Source organism: Lithobates pipiens, unplaced genomic scaffold (genome assembly GCF_037356315.1).
Source record: "Lithobates pipiens isolate NorthernLeopardFrog02 unplaced genomic scaffold, aLitPip1_a1.2 Scaffold_18, whole genome shotgun sequence".
NCBI lineage: Eukaryota > Metazoa > Chordata > Amphibia > Anura > Ranidae > Lithobates > Lithobates pipiens.
Window position 1 is genome coordinate 347,568,182 of NW_027507758.1, and position 20,847 is coordinate 347,589,028.

General features: G+C 43.4%; 1 protein-coding gene across 22 annotated transcripts in view; it reads right to left on the minus strand.

Annotated features, from left to right (window-relative positions):
• Positions 1–20,847, minus strand: part of DLG1 (discs large MAGUK scaffold protein 1) — a 530,809-nt gene that overhangs the window by 61,166 nt on the left and 448,796 nt on the right. For all 22 annotated transcript variants that reach the window (XM_077487456.1, XM_077487444.1, XM_077487440.1 and 19 more), the window contains 2 exons: positions 3,394–3,444; positions 2,776–2,877 (listed from right to left, as the gene is read on the minus strand). In XM_077487456.1, the coding sequence (XP_077343582.1) occupies positions 2,776–2,877; positions 3,394–3,444 (153 nt within the window). The remainder of the gene's footprint in view (positions 1–2,775; positions 2,878–3,393; positions 3,445–20,847) is intronic.

A 20,847-nucleotide genomic window follows, 5' to 3' on the forward strand; every position in this document is an offset into this window, starting at 1 on the left:
TTACATATGCAATCGATGATTATACCATCAAGCAGACAGTCACAGGATCTAGCTATAACTTGCTCTGCACTAACAATGCATTATATATCTATCCTGTGAAAGTACTGGGGGGATTAAAAAGTGTAGGGTTGAGCACACCAACTGGTGTGTGTATAGTGGACACTGGTAACCCATAATAGGTACAGCTTCCACTCCTAGACCTGACCATAGCCAAATGTTTGGTTGGAATGGAATAAAGTATGAGCCACTCAGAAAAGTACACTGAAGTAAATCAATCACTCGAGTGAGAAATAACCAAAGCCTCTCAGTAGTACACAGTACTCAGTAACAAATTATTAATAAGAATTGACGGAGAGACACTTAGGGCGCCATCGGACTGATGCTTGCAGATTTGGGGGGGGGGGGGGGGGGAGCAGTTGCAATTAGCACAGAGCCTAAGAAAAAATAAACTGCTTGTTGCTCCTTTTGGTTCAGAGGAAACAATAGAACGAGGCATGCAGGTAGGAGTAAACTTTTTATAATGGTGTGACAAATGCGTTTCCTGTTTACAGGTGGGAGGAGCCCTATCTCTCAGAAGCTGCCCTGGAAGATGACTTGAGAAAATGCTTAACATCAGAGGAGAATGGGCAGACTGGTTTGAGATGATACAAAGGCAACAGTAACTCAAATAACTACTCGTTATAACCAAGGCATGCAGAATACAATCTCTAAATGCACAATACATCGAACCTTGAAGCCAATGGGCTACAGTAGCAGAAGACCACACTGGGTGCCACTCCTGTCAGCTTAAAAAAGGAAACTGAGGCTACAATATGCCCAGGCTCACACAAATTGCACAATAGAAAATTGGAGAAACGTCTGGTCTGAGAAGTCTTTATTTCAGCTGCGACATTCAGAAGGCAGCGTCAGAATATGGCATAAACATAATCCAAGAGCCTTGTATTAACGGTTCAGACTGGTGAGATGTAATGGTGTGGGGGATTTTCTAGGAACACTTGGGGCCCCTTAGTACCAATTGATCGTGCATAGTTTAACCACTTCAATACAGGGGACATTCCCCCTTCCTGCTCAAATAAATTTTCAGGTTTCAGCGCTGTCATACTACACTGTACCCAAACAACATTTTTATTATTTTGTTCCCACAAATGGAGCTTTTTGTTGGTATTTGATCACCTCTGAGGTTTTTATATTTTGCTAAACAAATTAAAAAAAAAACATTTTGAAAAAAAAAAAAGTTTGTTATAAAATTTTGTGAATAAGCAAGTTTTCGCCTTCACTGATGGGCACTGATGAATGAATGAGTGACTTGTATAGCGCTACCTATGTAAACGATCGCCTCAGGGCGCTTTTTGCTGCTGGTGTCCATCTGCGGTATAGCATGGTCGTTCTGCCCCATGGGGTCCTGACGCGCTTACAAGCACATACAACATACACATATTTGGCCAATTATTTTTCGACAGGATCTAATTGACCTACCAGCATGTCTTTGGCGTGTGGGAGGAAACCGGAGTACCTGGAGAAAACCCACGCAGGCACAGGGAGAACATGCAAACTCCAGGCAGATGGTGTCGTGGTCGGGATTTGAACCAGCGACCCTATTGCTGCTAGGTGAAAGTGCTAACTACTACACCACTGTGCTGCCCTGATATAGTGGCACTGATGGGCACTCATAGGTGACACTGATTGGCACCACTGATATGGAGGCACTGGCAGACATGACTGGCATACCCGGTGGTCATCAGTGGTGGCCTGATAACCAGCGCAACCCCCCCCCCCCCCCATCAGAAGAGCCTCCGATCTTCTACTCGCATCTGTCAGACACGACTGAGGAAAAGCCGATACATGGCTTTTCCAGTTTACATCCTGATCAGCTGTGATTGGACACAGCTGATCACGTGGGTAAAGAGCCTCCGCTATATGGTGGGTGGGAAGTGGTTACTGCCACGGTCTACACCTGAGTGTTATTGCTGACCACGTCCATCCCTTTATGAGTATAGTGTACCCATCTTCTGATGGCTACTTCCAGCAAGATAATGCACCATGTCACAAAGCTCAACCATTTCAAACTGGTTTCTTGAACATAAGTTCACTGTACTCCAATGTCCTCCACAGTCACCAGATTTCAATCCAATAGAGCACCTTTGGCATGTGGTGGATCAGGAGATTCCCATCATGGCAACTGCGTGATGCCATCATATGAACACGGACCACCAAAATCTCAAATGTTACCAACACCTTGTTGAATTTATGCAAGAAATAAGGCAGTTCTGAAAATGCTGTACTAACTCTCCAATGTTAGTATGGTGATCTACCTGCTAAGCTATTGTGTTTTGACAGACCCACCAGAACACACCGGTCAGCGCTCACAGCCATTGGCTGCAAGTGCCGAATGGATGCGGGATATCCAGCATGCCCGTTCGACAGAACGAAATTATGTTGCATAGGCTGGTGTACACACGGGCCGAATGTCGACATTCGGCCTGTGTGTGCGGGGCTTAACATTAGAAACAGGGGGACTAACAGGATAACCAGGTATTTCCAATAAAAAGGAAAAAAAAGATATACAAAGAACAGGAAACTTAACACAAGTACACGGTACAACAGACACATATCAGTAATCTAAAATGTTGAGGAAACATATTCGTTAACTATTATCCACAGTTAGAAGAGGAGTGGTTTTGAAAGACCACTCCGCTGACCATTGAATACCTTGTTTTTTGCAAATTCTTTATATGAAAACCAAATACAGTTCCTCAATGCAGAAATAATACTTACGGGGAACACAAGACCCAAACTTTTCAGGAAATTCAGAGATCAAATCATCATTAATTCTGTCCTTCATTGGCCCTAAAATAATTACTGGTCGAGAATAATTTACTGAAAAACAAAGAACAAAAACAAGATTAGAATTGTGGGAGAGAACGTTTTTCAGAATCATGTCAATTTTTTTTTTGTAACATTTTACTCCATTAATTATTCATAATAAGATACCTTTATATTTTGGGATATAGCATAGTATAGCATAGAAACTTGCTATAGGGGGACTCGGTGGGGGGGTGGGGTGGAGGAGCCCAGAGTGCTGGTGGGGGACCCCAGAAGAGTGATTGGAGCAGAATAGAGCAGGTAGGTATAACATGTTAATTTTAACAACATTTAATTTGTGCCTTTACAATCAATAACTTTAATGCAGACTTCTGAGAAAATCAGTAAGCCAACTACTTACTTACAGAAATAACATTCAATTACAACATGACTTCTAAAGAGAAGAGATAATATAAATTAAACCGTATATGTTTAGTATCACATTAAAAGTAATAATCTTGAACAGCTCTCCAAAGCAAACGCAACTAAACATTTCAAAATGGTTAAAATAGTAAATTTATTTTTGCAAACCTTCTTGTTGACTGACTGGTTCATACGATAAAACATATTCCTCTTGACCACCTAACAAGAAAATACATACAAATAAGGAGAAAAGTCCCATGCAGTAATTTCTTTGTTAACTAAGGTGTAAGAAAAAAAAAAAAAAAAAAAAGGCTGGAAAGCAGAATACTATATTACAAGTAACATTTTCTCAGTATGGGGAATAATTTTATCTACCCTCATCCCACGTTACACAACATTTTATAATTAGCATGTAATGATTTAATTGGGTATTACATATTTATTTAATCTGCTATGAATGTGTAAATGTGACATATCAATAGCCTTGAACCAAAAGCACATACAGGTATTTACAGTAATCTTGCCATTTGCACCCAACTGCAGGGGCTTCTTCTCTATTTTTAGCAAAGACTCCACAAGATCTCAGCCTAGGTTCCATCTACTTGTCACATTCATTATAGGAGTAGATGTTTTTATTTTTCCAGCTTTATAAATGTTTCATGTTATTAAAAATGCAGCAAGATTATCAGTTTCCATTGCATGCAAAGAGAGCTTCGATCTCTGGCAGGCAGATATTTCTAATGGAGTTGCAGATAAATGTGTCAGTGAGCAATTTGGCCCATCATTGACCATTGAAAACTAAACCAACCCCTCAAGAGATTTCAATATCAACCAAAGATATATTAATAATCTGAAAACAAAATCTACTTTTCAAAATGAAAAAAAATCAAAAAAAAAAAATCAAAGTATGCTAGATACATGCAACATTGTTTAACCACTTAATAACCGCCCTATAGCCGAATGACGGCTTCAGGGCGGTTTCTTAACTCTGGGAGGCCGTCATATGACGTCCTCCCAGAATTCCGCTCTCGCGCGCCCCCTGGGGCGCGCACTCGAGAGCATCCACAGGACCCGGCGCATCACGGATCATGGCTCGTCGCGGCCGTTTACCACGTGATCGCTCCGTCAAATGACGGAGTGATCACTTGTAAACAAACCGGCGTCATGTTATGACGCCGGTTCCTCCCTCCCCCTCTCTGTGCCGATCGGAACAGCGGAGGGGGAAGAGATCGGTGTCAGCAGCGATGTGGGCTGCATCTGCAGTGCCCACATCGCTGCTCACCGAAAATTAACCCCTGCCATTACCCTGCCATTACCCTGCAATACCCTGCAATACCCTGCAATGCTCTGCAACACCCGCCAATACCGTGCAATACCCTGCAACACTCTGCAATGCTCTGCAACACCCGCCAATACCGTGCAACACTCCAATGCTCTGCAACACCCTCCAATATCCTGCAATGCTCTGCAACGCAATACTCTGCAACGCCATACTCTGAGATACCCAGCCATACTCTGATATACCCAGCCATACCCAGCCATAGTCGGTGATACCCTGCAATACCCAGCCATAGACACCCCCCCCCCTCCCGCCGCCCTCCGGTGCTTCTACCGACTCGCCAATACTATCAAATCCAGAATCTTTTTTTTTTTTTTTTCAGGCTTCCCAGCTTAGAGGTGAGATGCGGGGTCTTATTGACCCCATATCTCACTGTAAAGAGGACCTGTCATGCCATATTCCTATTACAAGGGATGTTGACATTCCTTGTAATAGGAATAAAAGTGATCAAAAAATTTATTTTTGGGGAAAAAAATGTCAAACTAAAATAAAGTAAAATGAACAATAAATTATTTTTTTTTTTTTTAAAGCGCCCCTGTCCCCATGTGCTCGCATGCAGAAGGGAACGCATACGTAAGTCCCGCCCACATATGAAAACGGTGTTCAAACCACACATGTGAGGTATCGCTGCGAACGTTAGAGCGAGAGCAATAATTCTAGCCCTAGACCTCCTCTAACTCAAAACATATAACCATTAAAAAAAAATTAAATCGTCGCCTATGGGGATTTTTAAGTAGCGATGTTTGGCGCCATTCCACGAGCCTGTGCAATTTTGAAGAGTGACATGTTAGGTATCGATTTACTCGGTGTAACTTCATCTTTCACATTATGCAAAAATTGGGCTAACTTTACTGTGTTTTTTTTTTTTTTTAAGCACAAAACTGTTTTTTTTCCAAAAAAAAAGCATTCGAAAAATTGCTGCGCAAATACCGTGCGAGATAAAAAGTTGCAACGACCACCATTGTATTCTCCAGGGTGTTTGCTAAAAAAAAACATATATAATGTTTTGGGATTCGATGTAATTTTCTAGCAAATAAATGATGATTTTTACATGTAGGAGAGAAATGTCAGAATTGTCCTGGGTGCTCCAGAACGCCTGATGGCGCTCCCTGCATGTTGGGCCTCTGTATGTGGCCGCACTGTGTAAAAGTCTCACACATGTGGTATCGCCGTACTCGGGAGTAATAGCAGAATGTGTTTTGGGGTGTAATTTGTGGTATGCATATGCTGTGTGAGAAATAAACTGATAATATGACAATTTTGTGGAAAAAAAAAAAAAAAAAAAGTAAAACAAATCTTGATTTGCAAAGAATTGTGGGAAAAAATGACAACTTCAAAAAACTCATCATGCCTCTTACTAAATACCTTGGAATGTCTTCTTTCCAAAAAGGGGTCATTTGGGGGGTATTTGTACTTTTCTGGCATGTTAGGGTCTCAAGAATTGAAATAGGCCGTCAGTACTTCAGGTGTGATCAATTTTCAGATATTGGCACCACAGCTTGTGGACTCTATAACTTTCACAAAGACCAAATAATATCCACCAATTTGTACTTATTTTTACCAAAGATATGTAGTGGTATAAATTTTGGCCAAAATTTATGAAGAAAAAATTACTAATCTGCTAAATTTTATAACAGAAAGTAAGAAAAATTCATTTTTTTTACAGAATTTTCTGTATTTTTTCTTTTATAGCACAAAAAATAAAAAACCCAGCGGTGATTTAATACCACCAAAAGAAAGCTCCATTTGTGTGAAAAAAAGGACAAAAATTTCATATAGGTCCAGTGTTGCATGACTGAGTAATTGTCATTCAAAATGTGAGAGCACCGAAAGCTGAAAATTGGTCTGGTTATTAAGGGTGTTTAAGTGCCCAGTGGTCAAGTGGTTAAACTATTTAAGTATTAGGTTTATTACTGTGGGTTTAAGGCAATCCCAGGTTTAGAAAAAATTGACAGAGACCCATTTCCTGTGTTTTTAATTGACCCACAAATGTACTGCAAAGCATGTAGACAGATTCTGCTTTTTAATCGATTTAATTTTTTTTATTATTAACACATCAATCAGATGCAGAAATGCAGCATAGAAAAGGATCCCAATCGATGAAAAAATTAAGAAATAAAAATGATTACCAAAAGTATTGGGACACCTGCCTTTACATGAACTTTAAATGGCATCCCCAGTCTTAGTCTGTAGGGTTCAATAATGCGTTTACCCACCCTTTGTGCATTGGTGTGCAGTCCTGTTGGAACAGGAAGGGGCCATCCCCAAACAGTTTCCATAAGGTGAAACTGTCCAAAATGTCTTTGTAAGCCTTAAGAGTTTCCTTTACTAGAACTAAGGGGCCAAGCCGAACCCCTGAAAAACAACCCCACATCATAATCCCCCACCAAATGATTTGGACCAGTGCACAAAGCAAGGTCCATAAAAACATGGATAGGCGAGTTTGGGGTGGAGGAACTTGACTGTCCTGCAGAGTCCTGACCTCAACCTGATAGAACAAGTCCACAACAGTGTCTGACCTCACAAATGCATTTCTGCAAGAATAGTCAAACATTCCCATAGACACACTCCTAAACCTTGTGTACAGCCTTCCCAGAAGAGTTGAAGCTGTTATAGCTGCAAAGGGTGGGCCAACTCAATATTGAACCCTACGGACAGACTGGGATGCCATTAAAGAGGTGTTCCCATTATAAAAAATAAATAAATTTAAAAGTCAGCAGCTACAAATACTGCAGCTGCTGACTTTTAATAATCGGACACTTACCTGTCCCAGGGCCCAGCGATGCGGAGGATCAAAGCCCCGCTCGTCTCCCCCTCTGTTCGGCGGCACCGGCATTGTAACTGTGGGCACCCATCGCGCATGCGCGAGCAGCGCCGCGATTGGCTGCGCAATCATCTGGGACCCGTCACGTGTCCCAGATGATTGACAAGAGGGAGGGGGCAGAGTTGAGCCCTTGCTGCGCCGAGAAGTGACATCAAGAGCCCAGGCACTGAAGGAGGCAGACTAAGAGGGACCCCCCTAGCAACGGCCATTTAGAGGTGAGTAAAAAAAATATTTTATTTTTCATGCACATTAATGCCTTTTTTTTTTCCGCGGGCCACCACTAACATTCACATGTGTGTAAAGGCAGGCGCACCAATACTTTTGGTAATATAGTGTGCGTGATATATATAACAAAGATTGCAGTGCTGTCACATCAGTGCGCTCCATTCTTTGGAAAAGGATTTAAGCGGGTTTTCTACTTTTCAGTAGAAATGGCAATAGGCTCATAAGTCATGAACAGCAGCTGGTGTTCTCCTGCTAAATCAGCTGAGCCTATGGTCTATAGCAGTGGTTCTCAATCTCAGTCCTCAAGTACCCCAAACAGGCCATGTTTTGGGAATTTCTCTTAGATAAAATAGCTGTCCAAAATAACAAGCTATTGCCTCCGATTTAAAGCACCTGTGAAAGATAAAGGAAAACCTGCAAACATGGCCTGTTGGGGGTACAGGAGGACTGAGGTTGAGAACCACTGGTCCAGAGCAGGGGTCTCGCCAATCTGCAACCTTTGCTTACTTTTATCTGCGCGCCCCCCCCCCCCCCACTGAAACCAACAAAGGGGCACAATTCCCCCCCTTGCACCAACAAAAGGGGCACAATTCCTCCGAATGACACTAATGATGGGGCACAATTCCAGATTCATCCAGATGTTGTGACCCTTTAAACTCCCAATGGCCACAGTACCGCCCTCCTAAAGTCTAAATAAAATTGGCCTTTTGTTTAGAAAGTTTGAAGACCCTGGTCTAAAGTGAAAGAGCAGTTCTACAGAGGTCAACTAATCTTTAAGGTATCTTGACCTTCCCAAGGATGAAAAATATCACTCGTGAAGTTTAACAAAAACAATACCATATTATATACAAATATATAAAAGCACAACATTTAAACAGTGAACAGAACACACAATTGGCATGCTTCTATAATACATGAATACTAATAGAACTGAAAATGTGCTTGGTATCAAAGTAACACATCAAACACAGAAGCCTGTTGCAAATTTACAAATGCTGGGCGTGCAACTCTAGACTTGACAAAGAGGAGACGCACCTGAAAATGTATCATCATGGCAACCATGAAGCAGCCAGGGTCTTGCCATCAGCGTAGTGTACCGGACGGAATTCCGTTTGTGTGGTGCTTGACAGGTATTCTAGTCTCCCTGCTCCCCCCTTGATATTTGTTTATATTGCCGCCATGGTTAGTGTCATTTTAGTAGTGCGCCACATCCCAGGGATTGGGGCAACATGACCTGGGGATTGAACAAATATACACAGGGCATCTGCGGATCACTCGCTGCTCTCATTCTACATCTATAGGCCGCTCTGGGATTCTTATCCATCTTGCCTACTGGACCTGCTCCCACTGCGGTCAGTTGTGAGAGAGGCACTGCTTATTTGTTTTTTTAGGTTTGGAGTGCAATGGTTTTTATTTTTTTAGTTTATAAAAAACCTCTTGGCTAGACTTATGTTTAAAGTATATCTAAAGCCAATAAAAAAAAATATTTGGATAAAGTAGAAAATCGTTACATGTGTTATGTTTTTTCATATGTGCCCCACAAAGGAGATTTTCATTCAATTCCTGTCCTGCAAACACAAGAAGTGACAATTCCGATGCTGGTTCAAAATTAGATATTTGCATTTTTTGCTCCTTCAATCCTGGTGACATCACTCAAGAAGAAAACTATCAAGGGGGTAATCTCCCTAACAGTAACACAAAACAAATAACCTGTTCTAACCTTTACCTATTTTATCATGAAACCCCTAGCCACCAACCCAAAAAAAATTCATGTTAGACTTACCGATAACTTGTTTTCCAGGAGTCTTTCAGGACAGCACCTGAGAGAGTGGCTCCACCCACTAGGAAACACCAACTCCAAACTTTAAAATGAGGCTTCTACCCACAGCTCGTCAGTTGTAGCAAGTACCTCCAGCCCAAGCTAGAACACATAATCAGAATATGGTTAGTCATAGCATAAACAAACAAGAGCGGGTTGTTGCTGTCCTGAAAGACTCCTGGAAAACAAGTTACCGGTAAGCCCAACTTGAATTTTCCCTAAACGTCTTTCAGGACAGCACCTGAGAGGATAATGGGGACTTGCCAACCAGGGAGGGACAACAGCTGGCAGGACCTGTCAAATGCCTGATCACATACTGACAGAAGCTCCAGTCTATAATGACGAACGTTAGGTAACTTGACCATGTAGCCGCCTTAAAAATTTGATCAGCGATGTCACCAGCTTTTTTTTGCCCATGAAGTGGCCAGAGCTCTAGTAGAGTGTGCTCATATTCCTGGCGGGGGAGACAAGCTTGCAAAATGGCTGATTTTAGCCAACGAGCAATTGTCCCCTTTTTGTTGCCCGAAAAAATAAATAGTCCGAAGACCCAAAGTCCCTTGTTACTTCCAGGTAATGCAACATAATTCTTCTCACATCCAAGTTATGGAATACTGTCTCCTTTCCCCCCCCAAAGGTGTCTGAACAAAAAGTTGGCAGGATGATTTCCTGCGACTGGTTATGAACTGACGTTACTTTTAGCAAAAACCCTGGAAATGTTTTTAGTATAACCCCTCTGGGTAAAAAAAAAAAAAAAAAAAAAAAAGGAGGTTCCTTTACTGACAGAGCGTGTAGTGTAGTGCACCGATTCTTCTGGCGGATGAGTCCGCAAATAAAAATACAGTTTTGAGAGTTAAATTATTATTTTTTCCAGAAAAAAAAGTTTTATTGAAACAATTTATAGTTTAACCACTTCCCGACTGGCGCACGCCGATGTACGTCGGCAGAATGGCACGGACAGGCATATTGGCATACAGGTATGTCCAGTTTTAAATGCTGCCCTGCCATCGCGAGCGCGCCGTCGTGCTAGCGTGCAGGTCGGGACCCCCGTGAGTCCGGTTGCGGGTCCCGCAGACTCTCTAGCCACAGGCATACCCGTGATCGTCTCAAGGGGCGGCTTAACGAGGAGATGCCATTGTAAACAGCATCTCCCCATTCTGCCTAGCAACAAGTGACGCTGATCTCTGCTCCATGTGATTGGAGCAGAGATCAGTGTTCACTAAAACAAAGCCCAGCCCCCCCCACAGTTAGTAACACGCCCCTAGGAACACTTAAACCCTACACTGCCACCCACTGGTTAACACCTTCACTGCCAGTGTCATTTACACAGGAATCACTGCATTTGTATAGCAGTGATTGCTGTATAAATGACAATGGTCCCAAAAATGTGTAGAAAATGTCCGATGTGTAAGCCATAATGTCGCAGTCACAATAAAAATCGCTGATCGCCACCATTACAAAAAAAAATATTAAAATATTAATAAAAATGCCATAAAACTAACCCCCATTTTGTAAACGCTATAACTTTTGCGCAAACCAATCGCTTATTGCGATTTTGTTTACTAAAAATATGTAGAAGAATACGTATCGGCCTAAACTGAGGGGAAAATGTTTTTTTTATATATTTTTGGGGGATATTTATTATAACAAAGTAAAAAATAATGTGTTTTTTTCAAAATTGTCGCTCTATTTTTGTTTATAGCGCAAAAAATAAACACAGAGGTGATCAAATACCACCAAAACAAAGCTCTATTTGTGGGGAAAAAAGGGCGTCAATTTTGTTTGGGAGCCACGTCGCACGACATTGGCCTGCAAAATGGTCCGGTCTGAAAGTGGTTAAACACATTTCTGCAGGTTTGCTCGGTGCAATATATACAACTGGGTTAACCTGTCAGAAAGTTTGGGGGATACAGTCTTGCATGAATCCAGTGCCTCACACTCCTTATCCTCTAATGGGTCCACTTCTCTTTCCCATCTTGGGTTTAAGGCTGTAATCTAGCGTGGTTGATGTTGGGGTTAGAACAGATTACGGCGCCACGTATGAGGTGGCTTGTCTGTTGGGATGAAAAGGCTAATCCAGTATGGGCTATGGTCTGAAAGTAGTCTAGGGGAAAACTCAGTTCTCAGCAACCTATGAAGTCTATGCGGGACATGGTATTATGAGGGGCCGAGAAACATGAGTAAGCTCAGTTGATGCCAAATGTCAATGAGATTAAAGGAGGTGATAAGTCTGGAGAATCTAGTGGGAGTTGGAGCTGTGGTAGGTAATAGCGAGGGTGACAGTTTGTCCAATGCTGGGTTCATCGTAATGTTAAAAATTCCATAGCGCCTGAGTGGAAGAACGACGAGTCATGTACAGCAAGCCCTCTGTAACTATAGCAGAACTAAATGGGGGAGGTACATAGAATGCCATCAAAATGAAAGGTTCACCGTATAGTTTAACAGAAAGAAAAACATATCGTCCCTGTGGGTCAGACTGAACATCACATAACTCAAAATGTACCATCTTGGCAATCAAGATTGAGACTCCGTGTGCATGGGAGGAGTGGGATGAACGATGGCTGGTGGAGTGCCATCTGCAGCCGACCCTCCACATCTGTCTCCACCAACACCACAATGTCGGCACGCTGTTTTTTGAGGAATGAGAAAACTGCAGATCTTTACCCTGTCCCCAAGCCCATGTACATTCCAAGTAAGCAGTTTTATCAAGGCCAAAAGGTCAGAGATTGAGACACATCCTGTAACAGAATTGGCCCATCTCACTCAGTTGGGCATATGGTCCACATTCCTGGTCTAGTGTGAAAGCATTGTGCATATCATGTAATTAAAAGGTTTGCCATCTATACATTATCATTATTAACTTGCATTCCATTGTATTGCATTCCATCAAGTACAAACTAACCTTCCCCCTCCCCCCTCTGCATCTTCCCCAACTGATACGGGTATGAACCCAAAACCAAAAGTAAATGACAACCGGGAGCAAGGAAATGCAGTGTGTCCTGCTGCCATGTGAATAGACTGCGGTGATTGGTCTGCATGAACGGTGCAGTTGACATGAGGCTCACAAATCAAGAGCAACGGGCTTTCTTGTACTGTGAACCAAAAGTACAGCATGGGGTCAACGGGAACCAAATAGCTGCAGTGACACGGTAGAGCGATGTCCACTTCGGTTACTGGGGGGCGAAAGTTCGCTGTGTTATGCATATGGGATGAAGGACTGATTGTGCTCCGTAATTCATCTCCAGTGCATGTCTAGGGACCGACCAGTCAGTAGAAGGCCCTGTATTTAGGAGACCCTCTTTACAAGTTGCAGTTAGATGGAATTAAGGCATGGGAAGGCAAAGGGTGGTCTCAGGAGATCCCAAGGGTGAGGAGCAAAAGGATGTGTGCCACGGGGAACAAGAAAGTGACATACCAGGATTTGATGCATTTGCAGACTCTTGTGGCGGTGTGCAATATGTTGGTAATGGCTACCAACGATCAGTAGTGCCTATGAACATGTTCGGCCAGGTCACTCTGCTACCCTTCTGGAGGGCTCTGGGCGCTTCAACCAGGTAAGGACTTCGTCAGGATTCTCAAAGAAGAACACTCTGCCATCTCTATTGACCTGGAAACAGCACAGAATATTTGAGATGTTGTATCCAGAGCCTCCTCTTCGCCTCCATGAAGCCCTGGCAGTGGCGCTGAACCTCAGCAGAGAAGTCAGAGAAGATGGCAATCCTAGAGTTTCCAAGGTGGATGTTACCTTTTTCTCTAGCCATGCGTAGCGCTGCATCTCTGTCTTTGTAGTTTCAAGAATTTCGCTATGAACGTGCGAAAGGGAGCTCCATGGGGAGGAGGTCTGGCAGGCATACGGTGAGCCCTCTCCACCGCCAGGGTGATGGAGAAGGCCTCGCGGCCACAGGTGTCAACAAGAAGTTGCTCCAGGAAGGTGGTGGGATCCTTTCCCTCAGCTCCCTCGGGGAGCCCGACACATCGGAGGTTGCACCTCCTGAGCCAATTCTCCATGTCGCCTTGCTTGCTCAGGATCTGGTTGATTTGGAGCTGCATACTATCCAAGTTGAGTGGTGTGATAGCGTCTTCCGCCACTCCTATGCAGGTCTCAGCTGTGGTGACCTGCTCACTGAGTTTTTTGAAGTTCTGTCGGATAAGCGAAATATCTACCCTGACCTCCTCTATTTGGGCTGTTAAAGATGTCCGGCAGAATGCGATTGCCTCGAGCACGTTTGCTGTGTTGCTGCCCGGATCGTTTTGCTCACTGCACGTGGTGCTGCCATCTTCTCCAGCACTTTCCTTTTCCTGGTGGCGATATTGGTTTAACTTAGCCAAGGTGGCCTTTGGTGTTTTTGCCAGAGTCATACCTTATAGTCGCGGTGGTCGTCCTTCTCACTGTATTTGGCTAATTAGTGTCTCGGCAGGTATAGGGCTGTGAGGCAAAAGGGCTTTGAGTCAGTGTTGTATATCAGGCTGGATGGAGCAAAATGGCAGCGGACTCCCAGAGCTAGGCTGGAGCCGCGGTCTTTCCTGGGTGCGGTACCTTCGCGCGCGGCCTCTTTATGGTTGGAGGGCAACGAAGCCTATGTTGCGAAGTGTACAATCTTCCAGGAGTCCCCTGCTGGGTTGGTACAGGGTGCGAGCAGGAGGTAATTCTGGTCCGTAGGCTGGGTGTAGCAGGATGGCCGTGGACTTCCAAGACATGGCTGAAGCCATTGTCTTTCCTACTTGCAGCAGCAGCAGCGTGTGGGATCGCCGCACAATGGATGCTGCCGTATGGTCGCATGCCAGTGGAGCCGCGGCTGCGGGTGTTCAGGGTCTTCAGGGGGTCCTGCTGGGCTAATGCAGGATGTTGCTGGAGTGCAGGATAAGCAGGGAAAAGGAGTATTGGATGGAGCACAGAGCAAGCACATCCTACTCTATTCTATGCCAGGCCATGCTCCCTAGAGAAATTCTTTAACAAAATTGTCTAACGGTTCAAAAGGTTCTTTTGTGAAGGCTTGCAAAACTACTGAAAAGCCCCATTTAGGAAAACGTTTAGTAGGAGCTGGACTGGACTAGTAAGTGCCTTAAAGAATCTTGTAATTAAAGGAACTGAAGAGATTGGTCTTTCTAGGTATACACACAGTCCAGCCAATTGCACTTTAAGAGTGTTAATTGCAAGACCTTTTTCTGTGCCATTTTGTAGAATTTCCAAAACTGACACTATGTCCTCTACGGTTTGGTTTGAGGAACGACACCAAGCTCCAAACTTTAGCGTAAATATCTCTAGTTATTACGGAGTAATCAGAATTACGACACTCTTTCCTTTTGCATTTTCCTTAACACCAATGGAATTAGCTGAAAGGGGGGGGGGCATGGCCAGTTGAAAGTTCCAGGGATGTGCCAAGGTATCTTTTCCTAGCGATCCGATGTCTCATTGCAGAGAGAAGAACAGAGAGCTGAGTGTTTTGATGTAAACAGGTCCACTTGTGGATGCCCCCACATCCTGGTGATCAACGAAAACATTTCTGGATTCAAGCTCCACTCTGCTTCCTGAATTTTTCATCAGCTCAAAAAGTCTGCCCACTCCAGGATTTCCGTTGATAGCAACAGAAGAGCTTTGCTCTTTGTGCCCCCCTTGTTTGTTCAGGTATGCCACGGTTTGGAGAGAAGGCAACAATGCTAAGTCAACTGCCTTTAAGTTCCTCCAATTTGAGGACTTCCCTGCCTTTCCTTCAGGACCAAACTTCTTGTGCTAGATTCTGGTCCCAGTGGGCCCCTCATCCCCAACTACTGGCATCTGTTGTCCTCCTTTTGGTGGGGAAAGACCATAGTAAGCCTTTTGACAAAACTGTCTGACTTCACCACCAGAGGGTTCTCTTGACCTGGATCTTTACCTTTGTGTCTAACGTTTTCTTCTCTTTTGGAAGAAAGATTTGGTGGAACAAAGAATCTATTTGGTAGCCTAGAAATTGAACCTGCTGAGCTGGATTGAGGTTTGATTTCTGTAGGTTCACGATTCAACCCAAGGCCTCCAAATGACTGCGGGCCTTGCCCAGGTCTGCCTGCAATTTTTTCCTGGAAAGAGCAAAGAAAAGGAGGTCGCCCAGATACGGAATTACTGAAATTCCCTGCAGACAGAGAGGGGCGAGGGCTTCAGCCATTATCTTGGTAAAGATTTGAGGGGCGGATAAAAGATTAACAGGGAGGGCTTTGAATTGTAGATGCAGCACCTCCTTCCCCATCTGAGGAATTTCTGGGACTGAGAGGCTTTAGGAACGTGTAGGTATGCAACTCTTAGGTCGATCAATGCCATGAAGCAGTTTGGTCAACAGATTCCTGACAGTGAAGATTGAATCCATGCAAACTCTTCTGTACCGACTGACTTGTTTAATGGTTTAGATTGAGGATTATACAAACTTCCGGATGGCTTCCTTACCAGAAAGATATGGGAATAGAAAACCTGATGACGTTCATCTGGCGAGACTGGAATCAACTCCCCGTTGCATGAGATTCTTTAACAGGTTCTTCATAGCTAGGGCTTTTGTTGTGCCCCTTGGCAGGTTTGTTGCAAAGTATCTTTCTTGAAGGGGGATCCGAAAATTCAATTTCATATCCTTGAAACAGCATGCCCAGAAAATATTGATTTTCTGTCATTCTTGCCCAATGAGGAATGAATCCCTGAAGCCTTCCCTCTACCGGGAATGAAAAGTCATTGTGCTTTGTTGGTGGGCGCAGGAACACGGAAAAGGACATTTCCTCTGCCTTTGCCCTTTTGCGCTGACCAATTCCTTTTCTCCTGGGCCTTGCTGCTTTTCTCTTGAGCCAATTAACCACTTGCTGACCAGCTCCTGTACATATACACTAGAAGTTTAAAGATGGATATCTCAGTAACGGCAGCAGCTGCTGCCACAACTGAGGTATCCATCTTTTGAGCCGGCGGTTCTGTTTACGATAATGGTGGTCTCTGTGGTGGATTCTCCGCGAGATCACCGTTATCAGTGACAGGAGAGGGGCCACCCCCCATCCCGCTGCTTACCGGAGCAGTCGGCAGCGGCTGAGGCAATTGGGACCTGTTTGTGGCTGGGTATGGAGACGAGTGAGGGGAAGATGGCCCCCACCCATCTCCATACTATAGCAGAACAACAGAAAAATGGCCATTTAAGACATATGGGCGGAAGTGACGTTTTGACGTCGCTTCCGCCCATGTGTCTTAAATGGCCATTTTTCTGTTATTTTTTCAAAATTACAATTTTTTTCAAATGTTTTATTGCATTTAAGTCCAAATATGAGATGTGAGGACTTTTTGACCCCAGATCTCATTTAAGAGGACATGTCATGCTTTTTTCTATTACAAGGGATGTTTACATTCCTTGTAATAGGAATAAAAGTAACCCATTTTTTATTTTTATACAGTGAAAACAAATAAAATCAAGTAAAATAAATAAGGAAATAATTTTTTTTAAAGCGCCCAGTCCAGAGGAGCTTGCGTGCAGAAGCGAACACATATGAAAACTGGTCAAACCACACGTGTGAGGTATCGCCACAATCGTTAGAGAGAGTAATATGACTAGCCTTAGACCTCCTCTGTTAGAATTTTTTAAACGTCGCCTATGGAGATTTTTAAGGGTAAAAGTTTGACGCCATTCCACGAGCGGGCGCAATTTTGAAGCGTGACATGTTGGGTAGCAATTTACTTGGCGTAACATTATCTTTCACAATATAAAAAAAATTGGGCTAACTTTACTGTTGTCTTATTTATTTTTTTATTAAAAGAAGTGAATTTTTTTTAAAAAAAAGTGCGAGTGTAACACCGTTGCGCAAATACGGTGTGACAAAAAGTATTGCAATGACCGCCATTTTATTCTCTAGGGTGTTAGAAAAAAATGTATAATGCTTGGGTGTTCGAAGTAATTTTCTAGCAAAAAAACTTGTTTTTAACTTGTAAACACAGAGTCTGAAAAAGAGGCCTGGTCTTTAAGTGGTTAAGGTTGAAGAAGCCATTTAACTGGTTGCTTTTTCTTTTTAACAGGGAAAGACTAATTCTTGTGAGCTGTCCTATCCAAAACGGAATCTAGATCAGGATCAAAGATAAAGATCTCCCATAAATGGAATATCATAAAGTTTATTTTTGGATGCTGCATCCCCTGGCCAGGTCTTTAACGATTAAGCTCTCTTGATTGAGTTAGCCAAAAGCTGCTGATCTTGCTGTCATCCTTATCGACTCTGCCGACACATCTGATATATATGCTACAGCAGCTGACAGGGTTGAAAAATAATCAAGGATTTCTTGCTTGGGTGAATCTGCTATAAATCTGGGCTTGTAGCTGGTTTACCCAGTACTCTATATTTCTAGACAGGCAGGTGGTAGCCATTGCTGGTTTGAGATTACCAATGATGGATTGTCAGGCCCTCTTAAGCTGTTGATTCATTTGTTTATCCATGGGATCTTTTAGTATTCCCATGTCCTCAAACGCCAGGTCAGTTGATCTGGATACTTTGGGAAAAGCTGCATCGAGTTTAGGCACCTTATTCCAAAATGCCGCTGGGTTTGCCTCAAAAGGAAAATGCCTTTTATGTGCTCTTGGGAAAAAAGGCTCCCTCTCTGGATCTGTCCATTCTTTAATGGCCTCAAAGATTACTGGATGTACTGGAAAAGTGCAAATTTTTTGCTCAATAAGCCCCGTGTACATCCGATCATGACAATTCTTTTTTCTCCCCACCTAAACCCAACGTTGCATAATCTGATTTTAGCAAATCATCTACCTGCTCTAAATACAGCTTATATTTTGAGGGCACATTTTCTACCCCTTCCTCCAAATCCTTTTTGGAATGAGAGGGGGAATGTCCCTCATGGGTAGGAGGTCCCACCTCGGCCTCCACCGTGGGATCAGTTGTGAGCTCAGAGCATCCTGAGGTAGACGGCTGACTCCGGGAAGAATTTGCAAGAGAAGAGAGAAAAGATTGTATGGTAGCATCTAGCCCTTTAACTGATGCGATTAAATCGCTGCATGCAGAAGAAGCTTCCTCCTTAACTAGGGAGTCAATGCATGTTTGACACAAGGTCTTCTTCCTTCTCTCAGGTAGCTTTTCCTTACATGAAGGACAGTTTTTTAACCGGCTGGTCGGAGCTCTTAGCCTGCCAACAAAAAAAAGAAAAAACACTTTCAATAATTCAACCTGACGACCTAACAGACTCACTACAGGTGCACAGGAAGCATACACAGAACAAACTCCATGTGCCTAGACAGGCTCCAGCCACCAGGGGGAAAGCAAACAGAGAGGTATGCGGAGGCTGACCACCCATACAACACTTACCTGGGCCTTGCTGGTGCCTGTGTCTGTCCCACTCGCTGCTGCCGCTGAATCCATCATGGTGCTGCCACGCTGTTTGTGGCTTGAAGAGCCGGTTCCGGACTCCATTAGCGCCACTGCCAAACCGGAATATAGGAACCAGCTCCGCTCCTCCCTCTGTGCCATTTCCGTCAGCGACACTGCACGCCTGCTTCCAGGTGCCGCCCCTTGCCAGATACCTCACTTCTGGATGGCCAATTTCTACTCTGCCGCCAAAAAGATGGCAGCAGCATGTAGCTATGACAAATGAGCCTAAGAGTGGCATCCATGAGCAGTACAAGCTCTTCCCGAGCTGAAGAGGGAGAAGGAGCCCACTTACCAGCCATCTCTGGATGCGGTTTGGGAGGGATAGCTCAAAAAAAAAAAAAAAAAAAAAAAAAAAAAAAAAAAGGTATGATGGTGCAGGTAGCCTGGCTTCTCAGGACAGCACCTGAGAGACCCTGACTTTCCAGTAAGTGTTCCCTTGCCGGAGAAAACACAAAACCGGACAAGCTGTGGGGAGAAGCTTCCTTTTAAATTTTGATGGAGCTGGTGTTTCCTGTTTCCTAGTGAGTGGAGCCCCTCTTTCAGGTGCTGTCCTGTAAGACATTTGGGAAATAGGAATTTTGACTTCTCTAAAAGATATAACTTGGAGCATAGGACTTGTCATCTTAGTAGAGTAGAAATGGTCAAGCCTTTTGCCCTCTGGACCAGAAAGTTCACTCCTCGATATAGAAAATGATCAAATGTGTAAAAAGAGAATTTTTTTTGTAGGTTCAAAGAAACATTGGAAAGCATGAAGCAGGGGAAGGTTCAAAATTCCAGCTTGCATCCACAAGTCACCATGTTGCAGACCCAGGTGTTTGCAATATCTCCCTGCAGAAAAAAAAATCCCCCACCGGAGTGAGGGCTTTAGAGTCTATGGCTTTGTAGGGAATAAGGGTTTGATCTTAGAGGCCTAAGGACTGGTTGGCAAAAATAATTCTTCTTGGAAGGAGTGGCAGGTTTTTGAACTGTGGACTTAGCCTTTTAAGCAAGTAACAGAATACTCTTACCCACAGTCGCCTTCTGGACACAATTATCCAAAGCAGGACCAAACAAATGTTACACTTGAGAAGGTAAATGTTTTACATGGTTCTGACCAACACTTTACACGCTCATGTGTATGAACAAGACCCCTAAGCTAAGAAAGTTGCTGTATGGAGTCCTTCAAGGCATCCACAGAGAAGCCAAGAGCACATGTAAAATTCTCCAGGTGTTTAATCATTTTGGTACCACAACAGACCTTAAGGCTTTGGCCCCAACTTACAGTCACAATTACCAACTGTAAGACTGCCCCACCAGAGCAGAGGATGCTTATTTGTCCAAGGTATCCTTTAAATACCAGAACCTCGTCCACTGGATAAGGGTCCTGCTTAGAGATTTAACTGCTGGACTAAAGGTATACTTCTTTGTTAGTGAACCCACTCACCATAGGGTACTGTTGAGCAAACCAGATTATGTACAAAACATCAAAGATATACAGAAAAGAGTTGAAGTTGTAACGTCTGCACTGATCCAAATCCCATAACCTTTGCAGCAGAGAACTCTGGAAGCAGTAATATTAAACTGTGTCCTTGGATGTGCAAATAACAAATGTGTAGAAGATGCTTTTTACAAGCAAGTTCTGCAAAGCTTTAAACAATAAAATCTTGTACACACAAATAGAGATGAGGGACATTCTAGAGATCTGCTCAGGTACATTCACTGTAGAGTCAACACAAAAAAAAGCGGATAGTGTCAGCTGGGATTGTTCTAGAGAGTAGGGTCCTCAAAGACAGGTTCCTAGGCTTTATACATTTGCCTTATCCAGGTAACTACAAGTCTGGCAAATGGACATAATGGCAACAGCTGGTTGTCAGGAAGGACCTACAAACAAAGAAGGCTTTTAGGAGGATTTTCAGACATCAAAAAAATCCTTATAAAGGAGGAAACATCCTCACTAGAGAGACTAGATCAAACATTGAATAGAGAGGTCTTGACTGAAATACTTAGGAGAAAGTAAAAATGGCTAGTAAAAATGGTTCAATTTGTCTCACTAGATAAAAAAAAAAAAAAAAAAAAAGGAAC